Raw genomic sequence first — 20,841 nt, 5'->3', positions numbered from 1 at the left:
GGAAGGCTGGGGAGAAAGAAGGAAGGGGAAAGAAGAAGACTGTAAGAAGCCTGGGGTAATAAAGCGTTTTGGAGAAGACCTTGTCAGCGTCATCATTGAAGCGACACTTGATGAGGCTGGTAAAAATCAAGGTGACCTCCCCAAAAAATGGCTCTTTCTCCAAAGTAGGTAGAAGAAGACAGCAAAGATGAGGAAATGACAGAAGATGAAGAAGATGATAGCAGTGGTGAAGAGGTTATCATCCCTCAGAAAAAAAGAGAAGAAGGCTGCCGCAACTCCAGCAAGGTTGTAGTTGCCACACATACCAAGAAAGCAGCAGTCACCCCAGGCAAAAAGGCAACTGCATGCCATCCAAGAAGACCATTACAACAGCCAAAGCAGTCACAACACCTGGCAAGAAGGGAGCCACACCGGGCAAAGCACTGGTAGCAACTCCTAGTAAGAAAGGAGCTGCTACCCCAGCCAAGGGGGCAAGGATGGCAAGAATGCCAAGAAGGAAGACAGCGATGACGAGGAGGAAGATGACAGTGAGGAAGAGGATGAGTATGAGGATGAAGATGAGCATGAATTTGAGGGACTGTGATGAAAGCAGCAGCTTCTGTCCCGGCCTCAGAGGAGGAGGAGGAGGAGAAGGAGGAGGAACTGGAGGAAGATGAGGATGAGGATGAGGATGAAGATAAGGATGAGGAACATGAGTGTGAAGCAGCAGCTAGGGAGACCGCACCCGCCAAAGGAAAGAAAACTCCTGCAATAGCTGTGCCTGTGAAAGCCAAGACCATGGCTAAAGATGAAGATGAAGAGGATGATGAAGATGAGGATAAGAAAGATGAGGAAGCAGAGTCTGTCAAAGAAGTTCCTGGAAACCAAAGGAAGGAAGTAACCAAACAATAAGCAGCTCCTGAGGCCAAGAAACAGAAGGTGGAAGCAACAGAACCAACTACATTCTTCCATCTGTTTGTTGGAAACCTAAACAATAACAAATCTATTCACAAATTAAAAACTGGTATTAGTGATGTTTTTGCTAAAAGTGATCTTGCTGTTGTGGATGTCAGAATTGGTATATCTAGGAAGTTTAACGGTTATGTTGACCTGGAATCTATTGAAGATCTAGAAAAAGCTTTGGAACTCACCGGTTTAAAAATCTTTGGCAATGAATTTAAACTAGAGAAATCAAAAGGAAAAAATAAAACGCTGCAATGCAAGAACACTTTGGCCAAAAATCTCCCCTACGAATTCACTCAGGATGAATTAAAAGAAGTATCTGAAGATACCACAGAGATCAGAGTAATCAGCAAAGATGGAAAAAGTAAAGGGATTGCTTACACTGAATTTAAGACAGAAGCAGATGCAGAGAAAACCTTCGAGGAAAAACAGGGACTAGAAATCGATGGGCAGTCCATTTCTCTATACCACACTGGAGAGAAAGGTTAACATGGTGCCGAGAGCACCCAGACCTCTACATAAACAAGCCCGTATTTGGTTATCGTTCCTGTTCTGGAACGCGTAGGCACTGCCTCAGCCTATCAGTGCTTGCCTGGTGGCAAAAGAGGACTGGTTAGCGGGACGGATATATAGGGAGCCCGGGTGGGAAGGGGGAGGAAGGCTGGGGAGAAAGAAGGAAGGGGAAAGAAGAAGACTGTAAGAAGCCTGGGGTAATAAAGCGTTTTGGAGAAGACCTTGTCAGCGTCATCATTGAAGCGACACTTGATGAGGCTGGTAAAAATCAAGGTGACCTCCCCAAAAAATGGCTCTTTCTCCAAAGTAGGTAGAAGAAGACAGCAAAGATGAGGAAATGACAGAAGATGAAGAAGATGATAGCAGTGGTGAAGAGGTTATCATCCCTCAGAAAAAAAGAGAAGAAGGCTGCCGCAACTCCAGCAAGGTTGTAGTTGCCACACATACCAAGAAAGCAGCAGTCACCCCAGGCAAAAAGGCAACTGCATGCCATCCAAGAAGACCATTACAACAGCCAAAGCAGTCACAACACCTGGCAAGAAGGGAGCCACACCGGGCAAAGCACTGGTAGCAACTCCTAGTAAGAAAGGAGCTGCTACCCCAGCCAAGGGGGCAAGGATGGCAAGAATGCCAAGAAGGAAGACAGCGATGACGAGGAGGAAGATGACAGTGAGGAAGAGGATGAGTATGAGGATGAAGATGAGCATGAATTTGAGGGACTGTGATGAAAGCAGCAGCTTCTGTCCCGGCCTCAGAGGAGGAGGAGGAGGAGAAGGAGGAGGAACTGGAGGAAGATGAGGATGAGGATGAGGATGAAGATAAGGATGAGGAACATGAGTGTGAAGCAGCAGCTAGGGAGACCGCACCCGCCAAAGGAAAGAAAACTCCTGCAATAGCTGTGCCTGTGAAAGCCAAGACCATGGCTAAAGATGAAGATGAAGAGGATGATGAAGATGAGGATAAGAAAGATGAGGAAGCAGAGTCTGTCAAAGAAGTTCCTGGAAAACAAAGGAAGGAAGTGACCAAACAATAAGCAGCTCCTGAGGCCAAGAAACAGAAGGTGGAAGCAACAGAACCAACTACATTCTTCCATCTGTTTGTTGGAAACCTAAACAATAACAAATCTATTCACAAATTAAAAACTGGTATTAGTGATGTTTTTGCTAAAAGTGATCTTGCTGTTGTGGATGTCAGAATTGGTATATCTAGGAAGTTTAACGGTTATGTTGACCTGGAATCTATTGAAGATCTAGAAAAAGCTTTGGAACTCACCGGTTTAAAAATCTTTGGCAATGAATTTAAACTAGAGAAATCAAAAGGAAAAAATAAAACGCTGCAATGCAAGAACACTTTGGCCAAAAATCTCCCCTACGAATTCACTCAGGATGAATTAAAAGAAGTATCTGAAGATACCACAGAGATCAGAGTAATCAGCAAAGATGGAAAAAGTAAAGGGATTGCTTACACTGAATTTAAGACAGAAGCAGATGCAGAGAAAACCTTCGAGGAAAAACAGGGACTAGAAATCGATGGGCAGTCCATTTCTCTATACCACACTGGAGAGAAAGGTCAAAGTCAAGATTATAGAGCTGGAAAGAATAGCACTTGGAGTGGTGAATCAAAAACTCTGGTTTCCAGCAACCGCTCCTCTTCTTCAGTTGTATTGAAGAAACACTTCAGGAAGTATTAGAGAAGGCAACTTTTATCAAAGTGCCTCAGAGCCAAGATGGCAAATCTAAAAGGTATGCATTTATAGAATTTGCCTCATTTGAAGATGCTAAAGGAGTTTTAAATTCCTGTAATAAAAGGGATATTGAAGGCACAGCAATCAGGCTGGAGCTGCAAGGACCCAGCGGATCACCTAATGTTAAGAAGTCAGCCCTCCAGCACTCTTGTTTGTCAAAGGTCTGTCTGAGGATACCACCGAAGAGACATTAAAGGAGTCTTTTGAAGGCTCTATTCATGCAAGGATAGTTATTGTCCGAAGGGTTTGGCTTTGTAGACTTCAACAGTAAGGGAGATGCCAGAGCTGCCAAGGAGGCCATGGTAGAATGGGGAAATTGATGGCAACAAAGTTACCATGGACTGGGCCACCCCTAAGGGTAAATTTGTAAGAAAAACTTGCATTTGAAAAGCCAGGCTTCTTCTATGCTGTGCAAAAGACCCAAATGCTTTAACAACTGTCCTGATTATCCTCACTGGAAGATTAATTTGCATAATGCATTGCATCTGTGAAGATTTTTTTAAAAATAAAAGATTCCAACATTTCAGACAGGGAGGGACAAATAATCTGATTCTGCTCCAGCCTTAATCATGGCCACTACTCACCCCAAAGTTCTCATATTGAGTAAACATTGGTGAACACATGGGATTAAGAGAACCTCACAGCGAGGCAAGACTGTAGTAATTTCTCATTCCTGGAAACCTCTAAACCTTCCTTTCTCTTGTATGATTTTGAATGGATTTCAAATTATTGGCTTTTATCTTGCTGTGTTGCTGAGGCACAAACAGCTATTTGCAACTTTTATTCATCAAGAAAGCATTTGCTTCTGTTTTTTTCATCTCCGTTTTTGTTATTCAAGTGTGTCTGATCATTCATTGCTTGAGGGATTTCTAATCACTTAAGTGCTCACTGAGGAGGCACTGATAATAATTACACATAGGTAGTAGTCGTCACTGATTTCGCCAATGCAGACTGATCCAAGGATCTTCCAAAACGTGTATGTGTGTGCTTGATGTGGCAAAGAAGAGTACAGAAACACCATAAAGCAATAATATTTACTCTTTTTTGTTTTTGCTATTAAACAATTTGGGAGTTCCATCTTTGAGAATTATTCTCTAAAGAATCTTAAAATAATATGTTTTATAAAGTTGTATAGCAGTGTTTAAGAACATAATTGACTGGGACCAGCAGATGATGTAATGGTTATGTTGCTGGACTCCCACAAGGCCAACTGCTGTTCGAGTCAGGACCTGGCAGCTTGAAACTCACACCAGACATGTGCATGCATGCACAAAATCTCGAGAGGAGAATGGGGGTGAAGGGACTGTGGCATGGCAATCCCCACTGGGGGGCTGATTTCTCGCTTTCTGTCTCTCAATCTCTCTGTCTCTCCAGTAAGCACACTTGCCTTATAACAAAAATCTCTCTTAAAAAATATATATAGCTGACCATATTTGTGAGTTCCACATCCTTAGATTCTACTGACCAAAAATATTGGTTTCATCCTTACTGAACATGAACAGATGTTTTCCACTCCCTATTGTATTAGTTATAAGTAATATAAAGATTGAAGTATGGGGGAGGATGTGCATAGATTAGATGCAAACACTATACCATTTTATATAAGGAACTTGAGCATCAGAGGGGTGACCTGAAACTAAACCCTAGCAGATACCAGGGAAGAACTACAAAAGCACCAAGGCTAGATAACCAATATGAATCTTGTTTCACCCATTTGTTGTATGGCTGACTTTGACTAAATTATTCAAAATGTGTGTGCCTCAGTTTCCTCATCTTTTACATTGATAGGTGTACTATCTAGCATGTAAAGGTTAGTGTGAAGAATTAAGGCTTTCCCCTCAGTCTTGAGCTCTAGCTGGCAGCCAAGCATACATGTTTTGGGATCTTCAGTGCCCACGGCTGCCAGCAACATCACTGGATTTCCTCTAGACTCACCTGAGCCACCTGCCTGCCACACACTCTGCCATTGTAAGCTGCCATCATGGCGAAGCTTGATTGTGGAGCACCCCCGCCCTAACATGGTGCCGAGAGCACCCAGACCTCTACATAAACAAGCCCGTATTTGGTTATCGTTCCTGTTCTGGAACGCGTAGGCACTGCCTCAGCCTATCAGTGCTTGCCTGGTGGCAAAAGAGGACTGGTTAGCGGGACGGATATATAGGGAGCCCGGGTGGGAAGGGGGAGGAAGGCTGGGGAGAAAGAAGGAAGGGGAAAGAAGAAGACTGTAAGAAGCCTGGGGTAATAAAGCGTTTTGGAGAAGACCTTGTCAGCGTCATCATTGAAGCGACACTTGATGAGGCTGGTAAAAATCAAGGTGACCTCCCCAAAAAATGGCTCTTTCTCCAAAGTAGGTAGAAGAAGACAGCAAAGATGAGGAAATGACAGAAGATGAAGAAGATGATAGCAGTGGTGAAGAGGTTATCATCCCTCAGAAAAAAAGAGAAGAAGGCTGCCGCAACTCCAGCAAGGTTGTAGTTGCCACACATACCAAGAAAGCAGCAGTCACCCCAGGCAAAAAGGCAACTGCATGCCATCCAAGAAGACCATTACAACAGCCAAAGCAGTCACAACACCTGGCAAGAAGGGAGCCACACCGGGCAAAGCACTGGTAGCAACTCCTAGTAAGAAAGGAGCTGCTACCCCAGCCAAGGGGGCAAGGATGGCAAGAATGCCAAGAAGGAAGACAGCGATGACGAGGAGGAAGATGACAGTGAGGAAGAGGATGAGTATGAGGATGAAGATGAGCATGAATTTGAGGGACTGTGATGAAAGCAGCAGCTTCTGTCCCGGCCTCAGAGGAGGAGGAGGAGGAGAAGGAGGAGGAACTGGAGGAAGATGAGGATGAGGATGAGGATGAAGATAAGGATGAGGAACATGAGTGTGAAGCAGCAGCTAGGGAGACCGCACCCGCCAAAGGAAAGAAAACTCCTGCAATAGCTGTGCCTGTGAAAGCCAAGACCATGGCTAAAGATGAAGATGAAGAGGATGATGAAGATGAGGATAAGAAAGATGAGGAAGCAGAGTCTGTCAAAGAAGTTCCTGGAAAACAAAGGAAGGAAGTGACCAAACAATAAGCAGCTCCTGAGGCCAAGAAACAGAAGGTGGAAGCAACAGAACCAACTACATTCTTCCATCTGTTTGTTGGAAACCTAAACAATAACAAATCTATTCACAAATTAAAAACTGGTATTAGTGATGTTTTTGCTAAAAGTGATCTTGCTGTTGTGGATGTCAGAATTGGTATATCTAGGAAGTTTAACGGTTATGTTGACCTGGAATCTATTGAAGATCTAGAAAAAGCTTTGGAACTCACCGGTTTAAAAATCTTTGGCAATGAATTTAAACTAGAGAAATCAAAAGGAAAAAATAAAACGCTGCAATGCAAGAACACTTTGGCCAAAAATCTCCCCTACGAATTCACTCAGGATGAATTAAAAGAAGTATCTGAAGATACCACAGAGATCAGAGTAATCAGCAAAGATGGAAAAAGTAAAGGGATTGCTTACACTGAATTTAAGACAGAAGCAGATGCAGAGAAAACCTTCGAGGAAAAACAGGGACTAGAAATCGATGGGCAGTCCATTTCTCTATACCACACTGGAGAGAAAGGTCAAAGTCAAGATTATAGAGCTGGAAAGAATAGCACTTGGAGTGGTGAATCAAAAACTCTGGTTTCCAGCAACCGCTCCTCTTCTTCAGTTGTATTGAAGAAACACTTCAGGAAGTATTAGAGAAGGCAACTTTTATCAAAGTGCCTCAGAGCCAAGATGGCAAATCTAAAAGGTATGCATTTATAGAATTTGCCTCATTTGAAGATGCTAAAGGAGTTTTAAATTCCTGTAATAAAAGGGATATTGAAGGCACAGCAATCAGGCTGGAGCTGCAAGGACCCAGCGGATCACCTAATGTTAAGAAGTCAGCCCTCCAGCACTCTTGTTTGTCAAAGGTCTGTCTGAGGATACCACCGAAGAGACATTAAAGGAGTCTTTTGAAGGCTCTATTCATGCAAGGATAGTTATTGTCCGAAGGGTTTGGCTTTGTAGACTTCAACAGTAAGGGAGATGCCAGAGCTGCCAAGGAGGCCATGGTAGAATGGGGAAATTGATGGCAACAAAGTTACCATGGACTGGGCCACCCCTAAGGGTGAAGGTGGCTTCCGGGTTCGTGGTGGAGGCAGAGGAGGCTTTGGAGGCCAAGGTGAAAGCAGAGGAGGCAGAGGTGGATTTGATGGCAAAGGCCGAGGAGGCTTGGGAGGGCGAGGTGGCTTCCAATGAGGCAGAGGAGGAGGAAGAAACCACAAGCCACAAGGAAATCAGACGAAATTCAAATAGTTTCTTCTGTCCCTCTGTCTTTCCTCTTCCATTAGAAAGAAAGGACTCTGGGGTTTTTACTCTGTTACCTGCTCACTGACAGAGCCTTCTGAGGACATTCCAAGACAGTGAGCAGCCCTGTGGTCTACTTGGAAAGCTGTAGAAATAATGTTTCAAGGGAGATACTCTCATTGGTTTTGACTGGGTATTCATTTAAACTTTTTAAAGAGATGAGTGATAGAGCTAACCCTTATCTGTAAGGTTTGAATTTATATCGTCTTATCCCAAGTACAAAATCATTTTTTTCCTACAAATAGTCTTTTTGTGTGCTGGGGAATAATAAAGGAAAACAGAATGTTTTATCATGATTTTTGCTTCGATTACATTAGGACAAATTTTAAGAAATCCTAAACTCTGATGAAAAAAAAGAATTAAAAAGTTACATCCCTATAAAACAGTAAGAAGTTTTTAGAGCATAGTATGTAATCAATCTGTGCTAGTGATTTTTAGTATTATTTTGGAAACTTTTAAAAAATAAATTTTGCTGCAGGGGATGTGCACTCACCAGAGAGAGAGTGAAAGAGCAAGAGAGGGAAGATGAGAAAGCACCTCCTATGGGAGATGGTCACACCGTATTCAGTATTTTTAACATGCACACCCACGTGCGTGACATGTTTTTAAAGCCGCCAGGTCTGGGACTCAAACTGCACAGCTAGCAATGTGGGATCCAGCTGCCTTAACCACCACACCACAGATTAGCCCAATGTCTTATTTTTAATTTAATATATTTCACATCCAAAAAAATAAAAAAGAAACTGTACTCCAAAATATGGAGATGTTTTTATCTTTCAGAAACTACTGACTAGGGAATAAAATTGCCTCAGAACCTCATAGTACTATGGGATCACTGTTCAGATCTGTAACTCCTATAAATGTCTACTTTAGTAAAATGTTTGTCTCCAGATACATCCCAGACTTAGGAAGGCAAGTACCTGGACCCTACACATGGCAACAGTTACAGATTTCCTTTCCTTGGTTACCAGTGTTAGCATGTAATAAAGAGGGTCAACACTTAGTACTGACAACAGAGAGAGAGAGAGAGAAAGAGACTTATTTAGGTCGAATGTTACCGGAGATCATCTGCACTAGGTGGTTCTACCTCAGCTGGGCTTTTCATCCATTGTGTTAGGTGAAGGGCAGCCGATCTAGGCTCTTCCTTCTGGAGACAGAAAGCTAGATTCTGCAAAAGCAGAAGAAAGCAGGCAGAAACATAAGGTGCCTTAAGGCCTAGTCTCAGTTTCGGTGGCATACTTCTTCTGGTACACTACTGGTTAAAGGAGGTCACGTGATTAATCCTCAAGTCTGAAAGGAAAATATGTATTTCCCCTAGCAAAGGTAAGGGAGAGAAAAAAAATATGTTTTGAACAATAATTCAACTCCTCACAGACACTAAGTGATCACACTGCTCTTTACACTGTGCCTGAGCTGAGTACAGCTTTTATAAAATTAGCAGCCACTGTCACTGCTACAAAACCTGCTAAAAATGAGGTGAAGAAAAAAATCTCATGGACACTTCTGGTTTGGCAAATTTTTAATTTTTTTACAGAATAGATCTGGATTTCAAGTTCTATCTTTCCATAATATAAAAACATCACATTGCTGTATTTTGAGAATAGATGTTATACTTATTCAATTATGACTGAGTTAGTTAAATATATGTACATATACACTAACTGAAAATTGTCATTACACTTTAAAATATCAATAATGTACTTACCTATTACTTATATTTTGTTTCGTAAAGAAAACATATTTTGAATCTTTAAAAGTAGTTTTTTTTTTTACTTTCTATCTTAATATGCACACATTTTTCACAATTGAGAGTAAAACATATAAGAACATATCTAAATACTACAATGTCAACCATACCTTTATACACCACTCCTAATCCATCAACTTTAAGCCATGCTAACAAACGCTAATCAATTAAAATCTTTCATTTATTCAGTTAATTTCAAATTATACTTTTAAAATAAATTCGATCTTTTTCCAGATGTGTTTTGGTTTGTTTGTTTGCTTGTTCGTTTTTATCAGGGTGTTTACACTTGCCAGAGAGAAAGCAATTCCCGAGAACTAGCAGTTAGCGTAATGGCTATGTCGCTGGACTCCCACGTAGTCAACCATGGTTCGCGTCCCGGACCCGGAGGCTTAAAACTCACGCCAGGTGCGTGTGCGTGCGTGCCCAAGATCCCGAGAGGAGAATGGAGGAGAAGGGATTGCGGCATGGCCATCCCCTTTGGGAGGTGATTTCTCGCTTTCTGTCTCTCTGTGTCTGTCTGTCTGTCTGTCTGGCGAGCGCACGCACCCTATAGCAAAAACCTCTCAAAAAAAAAAAAAAAAAGAGAAAGCAATTCCCAATGGGGCCTGGCTATGCCACAATCCCTTCTCCTATATTTCTTCATCCCATCAGAACTGTGGACAAGCACATACACATTTCATGTTGGAAAGGTGGCTGGGAAGGACATTTCAAGCTCCTGGAACCAGGATTTGAACTAAGGCCAGCCATATGGAATTTAGTTTCTAATGCATTGCACTTAGCTATTGTACTATGGGGATGGTCCCTAAGTGTGTTGAACTTTTTAATTAAAATGTTATGATTTAATGCTTCTGTGAGTCCATAATTACTTTCAATATTAATATAAAGAAAAATGTAAGATTTTAATACAAAGAGTTCTGCATTTTATACAGTGATCATCATATTTATATATATATATAATGTAAGACTTGATAATTATAAATTAGCATGACAATGTTTTTGAAATATTCTTCCATTTAAAACAATGTAAGATGCTTAAAATTACCACAATGGAGTAAAAGGAGTAAAAGGGTCTGATTTGTATCTGGAGATAAATATATTTGCAATAACTCATTGTATAAATACTACCTCTTACCATTGTATGTCATTAAGTGAACTATCAGTTATCCTGTTGAATTTTTAAAAAGACTAAATTATATTTAATTAAGTAGCATAAATACATAAATAATGTGGCCTTTCCACAAAATCACCCATAGTGGAAGCAATTTGAGCAACCTTGAGGCATACTGTTACTTTTTAAGAGATTTTGGAAAATAAAGTGAGAAGGACTATAAAGTAAGTGAGTGAATAAAAACAGTGATAAGGATATAATTGTAAAATTGCCCCTGGATAGATCAAATCTCTCTCATTCTCTCAATCTAATTTGCTGAATTGGAGAGAAACAGGGAAAGTGAGAAAGCAAACACCTCTCATGGGAGATTGTCACACCACGATTCCTTCTTGTCCCTTCCTCCTTCCAAGATTGTGGGCACACATGTACACACACCCATCTGTTTTTCAAGCCACCAGACCCAGGTCTCAAACCATGCAGCTGGTCATGTGGGATCCGGCTGCCTTAATCACCATGCCACCTGCTGGCCTTGACCTCCAGATCTCTTAACAAACAGTAGAATAATTTCTTTCTTGACCAACAATTCTCTCCACGTCTTAACCTCTACTACAATTTCCACATGTTGGAAAGGTGGCTGGGAAGGACTTTCACCTGTCATGGGACATTTCTGCACTGCTCTCCTTGCTTATTCCTCCCATGCTCATTCAGAGCCTCTGGCATCTTTCTACAGCCTATCTTTGCACGTCTCTGCCAGGAGTCACTGTTACACAGCCATAAGCTTACACGTATTATCAGCCTTTCTGAGTTTAAGCCCTTCCTCTTATTATTCAGCCCTATGACTTTCGGTCAGATAATTAAAATCCTTGAGTTTCAATTTCCTCATCTGCACAGCGAAGGATGTGAGGAGATTCTATTTTATTTTTTAAAATGTTCAATGCTTTGAATTGCTTTGTAATAGCACTAATTAATATTTTATTAACTAAATCTAATTGCACTAAATGTTTCTGGTTATCTAAAGTAAACTCATACTGCTCTGGGATAAATTCTTATCTGCTATAATATTTCTTACATTGAAATCGGTTAACCAGTATACCAGAAAGATTTTGCTATACCATAGGTATGCCCAGATTCCTGTTTTCTTATTAAAGACCCTCAAGATCTTTTTTTTTTTTTTTTTGAGTGGTTTTTGCTATAGGGCACGTGTGCTCGCCAGACAGACAGAGAGAGACAGAGACAGAAAGCGAGAAATCACCACCCAGGGGGGATGGCCATGCCACAATCCTTTCTCCTCCATTCTCCTCTCGGGATCCTGGGAATGCACGCACATGCGGCCGGTGTGAGTTTTAAGCCACCGGGTCCGGGATGCGAACCGCGGTCGACTACATGGAAGTCCAGTGACATAGCCATTATGCTAACTGCTGGTCGCATCTCAAGATGTTTTTAAAACCCTTGAGAGCACTTACCCTTCTGTTTTTATGAGCCCTTTCCAAGTCTTAAAACATTTTCACCTGAAGACTTCCAGAGGTGTGTGGTGGACTTTGCTACAGTTGATCACCTTAATGGGGACACAGACATTCTAACCCAGATCTACACACTACCCAACTATTTTCATTCCTAATTTAAGCTAGCCAATTTTTTTTTTACATTTCCAACATTGCTAAAGAGAGAGAGAGAGAGAGAGAAAGAGAAAGGCAAGCCCAGGAATTTACATCTAATCCTACACTCAAACAAAATAATTCATTTGGGAGAATGAATTACAATCACTAGCCCATGTCCATGTCCTTTATATTCTGATAATTATTACTTAAACATAAAATATAAATTCTCTAGGACCAGCTGTTGGCATAATGGCTATGTCACTGGACTCCCATGTAGTCAACCGCAGTTCGAGTCCTGGACCCGGTGGCTTAAACTCATAACAGGTGCGTGTATATGCATGCCCAAGATCCCGAGACGAGAATGGAGAAGGGATTGTAGCATGGCCATCCCCCCTGGGGGTGATTTATCGCTTTCTGTCTCTCTGTCTCTGTCTTTCTGGTGAGCGCGCATGCCCTATAGCAAAAACTTCTCTCCACCCCAAACAATCTCCAATTATATAGATGTTTGAGGAATATAGAAAAAATATCCTACATGTTCAGAAGCAATTCACAAAAGTTGCTATTTTAAAATCTATCTTTAGTTGAAAACTTTTATTTAACTTTTATAGTTTGTGTGTGGAATCTAAACTTTGGCATAATCTAATCTGTTTTGATAAAATAACAGAATACAAGGCATTTCTAATAACTGGACATACATGATTATAAAATATTTTTAAAATTTTCAATATATATACCAACGCAAATTGGAAAGAATAAAAACTTGATTTAAAAAGGTAATATCTATATCAAAATATTAACTTGCAAGTAACTTGATCATGTGATGCATAATAAATTCCCAGCCTTGTAGACAATGACTTATCAGGAATTGACAAAAATAACGTTTGTGACACTTTCCAGACTTCTTTTTAACCTATTCAGAAAAATTAGAGACTCTTTATAAAATAAGTCACGCTATATTTCATAAACCCAGGAAAACAATTTAAAAAAAAGAAAAGGAAAGGAGATTACATTTCCTTTAGGGGCCTAAATTAATATGAGGCAAGTGGTGAATACATTTGAACTATACAGTTCAAATCCCTGTTATTCCCCCTTTTTTTTTTTTTTGAGAGAGATTTTTGTTATAGTGGACATGCACTTACCAGAGACACACAAAAATAGGGAGAGAGAGTGAGAAATCACCCTGCAGGAGGATAGCATGTCACAACCCCTTCTCCTTCCTCTTGGAGTGTTTGGCAGGCATGCACACGTGCTCACAACATGAGTTTCAAGCCACCGGGTCTGGGACTCGAACCTCAGTCCGTTATGTGGGAGTCCAGTGCTGTACCCAGATGGCACCTGCTGGCTCCCTCTCTCTTTTCTTTTAGAATTCAATACAAGACAAAAGGATACAATATCACGTGATGAGAAGTCAATTTCAGAATGAAGAATAATTCTGAAGCTTCTCATTGGTTTCGTTACACTGTGATTCGTTAATGTATAGTTAAGGAAATAGCTAAAATCTTCTGAATTCTTATTCCTTGAAGGAACAGCTCCACCAACATTATGTCTATCTGATCTTTCATGCTTTTTTGAAGAGTCTTAACATGAAAGCTATTATTGCCGCTTATTTACTCTTTTCTAGTTCAACCGATAGGTGACATACATAAAACCATTCCTTATTTTGCAAATATAAGCACTGATTCTCTTTTATAATCTAAGTATCATATCCTACAAACGATAAGGCTACATGCAAAAGAAGCATTCTCCACATACAACGGGGTGGAAAGGTGTCAAGCACAATAGATAATCATTTTTAAAGTTTATTATGTAATTTTCAATGTTCTTCATGCTACCAGTAGCTGACCAATGAGTCCAGAATTCCTTTCTTTGATTAAGGCAGCAATAATGATTGCACCTTGCCTTAAACTCTCCTGTAGCTTCTGCTTATCCTGGGGAAAAAAAAAAAGATAAAACAATAATTATTTTAGAAAGACAAGAGATCAGAGATTAAATTTGCTAAGAGGCCACTTTTCAAAACCCACTGTTCTCTGGACTTGGTATTTTATAAACTAAGACCTTAGCTGTTGGCAAGGACATAGTTTCCCAGATAGAAGGGAAATACTTTTACAAGCACTTTTCATTACAGAAGAAAAAAAAAAAATCTGCTGAATATACAAAGAAAAGCACTGGGGCACAATTTCAAATGCTAACAGAACAAAACAAAAGATTATTTTCTTTTAATCTAATTTCTGACCAACTTGATCTTCACTGAAGTGTGAATATTTCCTCAGTGATGCAAGACTCATTTTCATCTTCTTTCTGAGTGTTCTCAAACTTTTTTATAAGCTGTTTGTGAGTACTGGTGTGGGGGAAAAAAAAATCTCCTTATTTATGAAGTAAGGACTGGGCACATTTGTAGAATGTGTTATTTTACAAGTTGGTTTTTGCCTTTGAAATCATATTGCTTATGCAAATCTGTTTATTCTAATTATTTAAGCTTCTGAATATATAAAGGGATTATAATATGAAAGCAAAGGAAAAGTGGAGACAGAACTAATTATCTTTAAGGTTTCTGGATCATAAACAGTGCTATGCTTAAAAAGAAGGATATGATAACCAGTCTCTAAACATTGGTATCTCCCTTGATACCTTATTCCAATGTATCACTAGGACTTATTGCTTCTTATTATTTTCTTGCATTTATACACATTGAGAAAAGGCATTAAGGATAATGCCACTCATACTGTCACCTCCAGTAACACCTCTGTTCTCCATTATTAGAACAATCTCAGAAAGTCTCTCTGAAGTCTTGCTTTCTTCTATTGCCAACACAACAGTGAAAATGCTTATTTTAAAATGTGGAACTGATCTGGGGTCTACAGGTGGTGTGGAATTAAGGTGTTGGATTCCACATGGCTATCTATGTGGTTTGAGTTCCAGACCCAGCAGTTTAAAAAATCACACCAGGCATGTATATGTGCATGTCCAAAATCCTGAGAAAAGACTAGAGGAGAAGGGAATGCAGTGTAGCCATCCTCCCACTGGGGTGGGATGTTACTTTCCTTCCCTCTTTTTCTCTGGATAATGCACATGCCCAACAGAAGGAAAAAAAAAAAAAAAGTGGAGCTGATCACGTCTAAAATCCTTTGAAGACTTTTTTTTTTTATTACTTTTTATTTTAACTTTATTTATTTATTTAAGTTTTGACCAAAGAGGGACACAGTGAGTGAGACAGAGAGAAAGAGAGAGGGAGTCCAATGCTCTTAACCATCATGTCACGTCACCTGCTGGCCCTCTTTGAAGGCTATCTTTAAATCTCAGGATCAAGTCAGACTGGATTACCTGGTACTAAAAAGTCTTTTGTCCTTCTAGACTCTTCTTGATATTCTGTTAAAATCATTCAGTTCTCCAGCCCACAAAGAACAGTTTAAAATTACCCAATTTTTCTGAAAGTGCATCCCTTCACATCAGCTGATCCTTTTGCCAGAAAAGCTTTCCCACACCCCTCCTTGTTTAGCTGACACAATTACTCGTTATGGTTCAACCCAGATAGCAGTGTCTCTTGATAGTTACCCCGACCCCTATCCTCCAGGCCAGCTTGGGCGGTGCGACTATATGTTTCCACAGCTGTGAATTCCTCTAGCACACTGAATTCTAATAGACCTTTTAGTTGAGCATTTAGTCCACCTGGTGATGAGTTTCTTTCTTTTTTGAGAGGTTTTTGCTATAAGGCACGTGGGCTCACCAGAAAGACAGAGACAGAAAGCACGAAATCACCCCCCAGGGGGATGGCCACACTGCAATCCCTTCTCCTCCATTCTCCTCTCAGGATCTCAGGCACGCATGCACACGCGCCTGGCATGAGTTTATGCCACCGGGTCCGGGCCTCAAACTGCGGTTGACTACATGGAGTGAGTGCCATTATCCCAACTGCTGGTCCCAGTGATGAGTTTCTTGATGTAAAGAATTTTTCATTTTATCTGTGACTATGGAATACTTAGTTCAATGCCTAACACATGGTAACACTCCATTAATTCTAGCAAATTCAAAGTAAGGGAGGACTGTGATAGAGATTTCATCACCCTTTCAGTTTTACTCATTTGCTGATATTGACTGTTAGTTACTCCTATTTGCATAGTTAGCCCACAGCCTAGCAATATTACAAAGAAAAATATTACAGAAACCTCACCGGCACCAGTATGCCTCCCCCAGTTCCGGCCCTGGATTCCTCACTTACGAGGATGAGTGTGAGAGACTACTCTGCTGCAGCTACGTGATCCCATCGATGTCCCTGGATCATTTCTCAGGGGCGGAGCTCGGGAAGATCCACAAGAGACTAAATGAGTAGCTTACTTCAATATTTGCAAGTTGATTTTATTTAACATTTCAATATTGAATTTTAAATGCTGTTCTGGTTTCCAGATGATCACAAGGCCTAACTTACATATAAACAAACCATTCTAAAGCTAAATATCTTTGGATGTGAAACATGATCCACATATGTAGAAGATAGATATCACTCACATCACATTATTTATAAACAGAAGTATTCGAAAGCTGAGCAAAACATAAACCAACTATTAATATGCCTTTGCCCTTTTTAATGACCAATTAGCTACAATTTTGCAGTCTATAATACACATCTACTCCCAAGTCTTATTTATTAAGTTGAGACACAACACAGATGATGATAATTAAGGCTTCCTCTTCCAAAAATAAACAGAAAAAGTCTATTTCTACAGCCCCGTTAGAACCATTTCATACTTGTCTAATGAAAGCAGTGCAAGAAAAAATTAAGAAATTATAAGAAAACTATTTACAATCTAGGTTAGAAAAATCATGTTTCGAGACCAGCAGTTACCGTAATGGCTATGTTGCTAAACTCCCATGTAGTCGACCGTGGTTTAAGTCCCAGACTGGTGACTTAAACTCACGCCGGGTGCGTGTGCATGCGTGCCCAAGAGCCCAAGATCCCGAGAGGAGAATGGAGGAGAAGGGATTGCAGCTTGGCCATCCCCCCTGGGGGTGATTTCTCGCTTTCTGTCTCTCTGTCTCTATCTGTTTTTCTGGCGAGCGCACGTACCCTATAGCAAAAAACTCTCAAAAGAAAAAAAAAAACTCATAAAAAAAGAAAAATCATGTTTCTATATTTTAGAATAAACCTCCTATGCTTGTTTTGCTAGCCCCATAGCTTACATCTTTGTTAAGAATTTAGGTAAGGTGTCCTACTGAAGATTAATTTACTTCTGTAATTTTTATAGGCTTCATTTCAAAACATTAGAATTCAATGAGAAGAAACTATGTTATTCCATGAATGCCTATTTTCCCTTTCTGCCTGAACTCAATAATTTTATTCCTGAAAAATATGGATATTTAAAAACTACTCACTCCTCAGGGAAGCCTGTAGACCAGTGGGTAAGCATTGTATATTAGGAGCAAGATCCCACATAACCAACCACGACTTAAATCTCAGCCCCGGTAGCATGAAAAGCACACTGCGTATATATGTGTTCATACAAAAGATATTTCTGTGATGAAAAATAATGGAAGAGAGAGGATTATAGTGAGACCATGCCCCATTATGGGAGATCTTTTTTTCTCTGGAAGGTGCACAGGCCTTCTAACAATTGAAAATATAAATAGATAAATAAATAACACACATACTCAGAAAATTCAATTATGTATAAAGATCAGATATTCTATTTATAGATTTTGAACTTATCTCCAATATCCATATCTCTACCACAATACTGATAACAGAAAAAATACAAACTCATACATGTCTTGAAAGTTTCTTGCTGTCATTGGGTATGCAAGAAAAACAGTGTTTTAATCCTTGAGGAGGGTGGGGAGCAGAGGAGCTGTACATGTGGTCATTTTATTGTAATTCACGTGTATATGTGTTTATGTGTGTAAGTGATACATATACATGCATCCCTTTGTGAGTTCCATATAGTATAGGATACACATTTTAAATCTTTTAAGTAAACAAGTCAATATGAACAGTAAAAAATCATCTCGACATGTGATGACAACAGCATTTATCTCTGTAGTCTTCCTCCCTAAAACATGTAACTCAAGTCTAAGAATGAGAAAACCAATAGGAAAAAAAAAGGGTATTCTATAATACTCCTGACAAGTATTGCTCAAAACTGTCAAGTCTTCTAAAACAAGGAAGGTCTGAAAGACTGTTACAGTCAAGAGGAGTCTAAGGAGAAGTGGCTACTTAAAGTAATGTAGTATACTGGTACAGAAAAGTTCATTAGCTAAAAACTAAGGAAATTTGAATAAACTATGGATCTTGTTAATAATGACATGCAAGTATTAATGTTCTGTCATTAATTGTAACAAATATACCATCCTAATATAAGATAATAAGAGGGGACACTGGGCACAATATATATAGGAAATATGTAATATCGTCTTCATTTTTCTGTACATTTAAAAAATAAAGTACATTTAAGAATTATTTTATTGGGACCAGCATTTGGTATAATGACTATGTTGCTGAACTCCCATGCAGTCGACTGTGGTTCAAGTCCTGGACCCAGTGTCTTAAACATATGCAGGGCATACGTACATGCATGCCCAAGATCCCTAGTAGAGAATGGAGGAGAAAGGATTGTGGCATGACCATCCCTGCTGGGGGGGGGTGATTTCTCACTTTCTGTCTCTCTGTTTCTTTCTGGTGAGTGCACACGCCCCATAGCAAAAACCTCTCAAAAAGAAAAGAAAAGAAAAGAAAAGAATTATTTAATCTAACTTTATTTATTTATTTGTTTGTTTGTTTGTTTGTTTATTTATTTATGCATACATACATATATACCAAAGAGGGACAGAGTGGGAAAGAGAGAAAGAAAGGAAAAATGAGAAAGCAAGCTTCCAGGTCCAGGACTTGAACTGTGGTTGGCCATGTGGGTGTCCAGCACCCCTTAACCACCATGCCACCTGCTGGTCCCAGAAAGTACATTACTTTTTAAAAAGTCATGTATCTTGATTTAAAAAAATGCTTATGGCAGCATCTCACTGACTGGTAGGAGCAATCAGACCAGACTAGAAGATGTTCCCTGAGTTGGTGCCACATCTCCTCTGGCTCATAGGTAGTCATGGGAAGGCCCGCCCCCAAGTTCTTATAATTCCTTTTATCTCTAGTGTCCCACTGACCAGTTTGAATAGACTGGGTTAGAGAATGGTACTTGGACTGGCACCACCCCTTCCCTATCTGACAGGTGGCCTGGGGAAAACTCTCTTGCTTTTATTTTGGTTTTCCTTCTTTCTTGCCTGAACCCCACACTGCTCAGCCCTACTGCTTAGAGAACAAAAAAGTCGAGAGAGGATGCACCTACATTAATGTACTGAGACTTTGAAGAAACTCTTTCCTATCCTCCTTCTCCTTTGGAAGAATCAAAGGAGAGTCACTCCTTCTAAAAGCCAAACCCCAAAACTCCTAATGTGGATTCTATTATAGCACTCCATAAAAGTATAGAGAAACTGTCAGGGAGACAACACACACTGTAGAAAACAGCTACAGAAACCTACTTAAACAAAAATATTAGGGACAAGCAGGTTGCATGATTGTTAAGTTGCTGGATTCTCACATGGCTACTATGGTTCAAGTCCCAGACCTGGCATCTTGATTTCTCACTCCCCACCTCTTTCTATTTCTCTCTGGTGAGCATGTGTGCCCTATAGCCAATTAAAACATAATAATAATAATAATAATAATAATAATAACAATAAATAAAATTAAAGAAATTGTTCTTTAAAACATGAATTTAAAAGAGAAGAAGAAGTACATATTTCATGGATGGCTACAAATCAAAGAAGAATCCCAAGAAATACATGAAAACTTGAAAATTTCTCTCCTTCAGTGGAACTCTGTTCCACCGTTTTACCTATTATCATCTACAATAGGTAAAACAGAATAAATCACAGAAATGTTGTAAAAAGAATTCAGAATAATCTTATGAGGGCCAGCAGGTGGTGTAGTAGTTAAAGTACTGGACTCCCACGTGGCTGACTGGTCTTGACAGTCACACTGGGCACATGTAAGTGTATGACCATGATCACAAAAGGAGAGTGTAGGAGAGGGGATTGTGATATGGCCATACCCACTGGGGGGTAACATCTTACTTTCTGTCTTTTTGTCTCTCTCTGTCTCTCAGGCAAGCACATTCACCCTATAGCAACAATCTCCCTCTCAAAAAAGAAAAAATAAATTATATTGACAAAACTAAATGAGATGCAAGAGAAAACAGACAAATCCCAGAAGATGAGAAAATGACCCCACTACTTAAAATAAGCATTCCATAAAGAGATAGATACTCTAAAAAAAAATCTATCAGAACTTCTGGAGATGAAGACCATAATACAGGAATTCAAAACATTCCTCAAAAGTACTAACAGTACATTAGATCATGGAAAAGATAGTTTTTCTGACCCGGAAGATAGCCTCTGACTTAGTAAAACCACCAAAAATAATGGAGAAATTAGAAAAGTGAGGGCAACATACAGGAAATATGTGACACATTAAGCTCCTAGATATCTGAATAATGGGTATTCCAGAAAGTGAAGAATCTGATAAAGGCATAGAAAATCTATTTATTAAATACTTGCTGGAAACTTTCAAACCTGGAGAAACTTTCAGACATCCAGATTCAGGAAAAACAACGCCAAATAAAGTCATCAGAAGATCCTCCTCAAGACACATCATAGCCAGTCTGGAAAAACTCAAAGACAAAGACAGTATTCTAAAAATGGCAAGAGACCTACAAAGTTACCTACAAAGGTTATCCTATTAGGATACTATCAGACTGAAACAACACAAG

General features: G+C 39.8%; 1 protein-coding gene and 2 pseudogenes across 2 annotated transcripts in view; 2 read left to right on the top strand and 1 right to left on the bottom strand.

The window, feature by feature from the left end:
* Positions 1-3,586, top strand: part of LOC114006185 (nucleolin-like) — a 33,696-nt pseudogene extending 30,110 nt beyond the window's left edge.
* A 1,631-nt stretch (positions 3,587-5,217) lies between these two features.
* On the top strand, positions 5,218-7,530 carry LOC114006184 (nucleolin-like; annotated as a pseudogene).
* A 5,825-nt stretch (positions 7,531-13,355) lies between these two features.
* Positions 13,356-20,841, bottom strand: part of CRPPA (CDP-L-ribitol pyrophosphorylase A) — a 359,812-nt gene continuing 352,326 nt past the window's right edge. For both annotated transcript variants that reach the window (XM_027768352.1, XM_014584235.2), the window contains exon 10: positions 13,356-13,962. In XM_027768352.1, the coding sequence (XP_027624153.1) occupies positions 13,858-13,962 (105 nt within the window). In that variant the 3' untranslated portion in view covers positions 13,356-13,857. The remainder of the gene's footprint in view (positions 13,963-20,841) is intronic.

Source organism: Tupaia chinensis, unplaced genomic scaffold (genome assembly GCF_000334495.1).
Source record: "Tupaia chinensis unplaced genomic scaffold, TupChi_1.0 Scaffold145916_1, whole genome shotgun sequence".
In the NCBI taxonomy this organism is placed as follows: Eukaryota; Metazoa; Chordata; class Mammalia; order Scandentia; family Tupaiidae; genus Tupaia; species Tupaia belangeri.
Note: the sequence above shows the minus strand (reverse complement) of the source record. Positions and strands in the feature narration are given on the sequence as shown.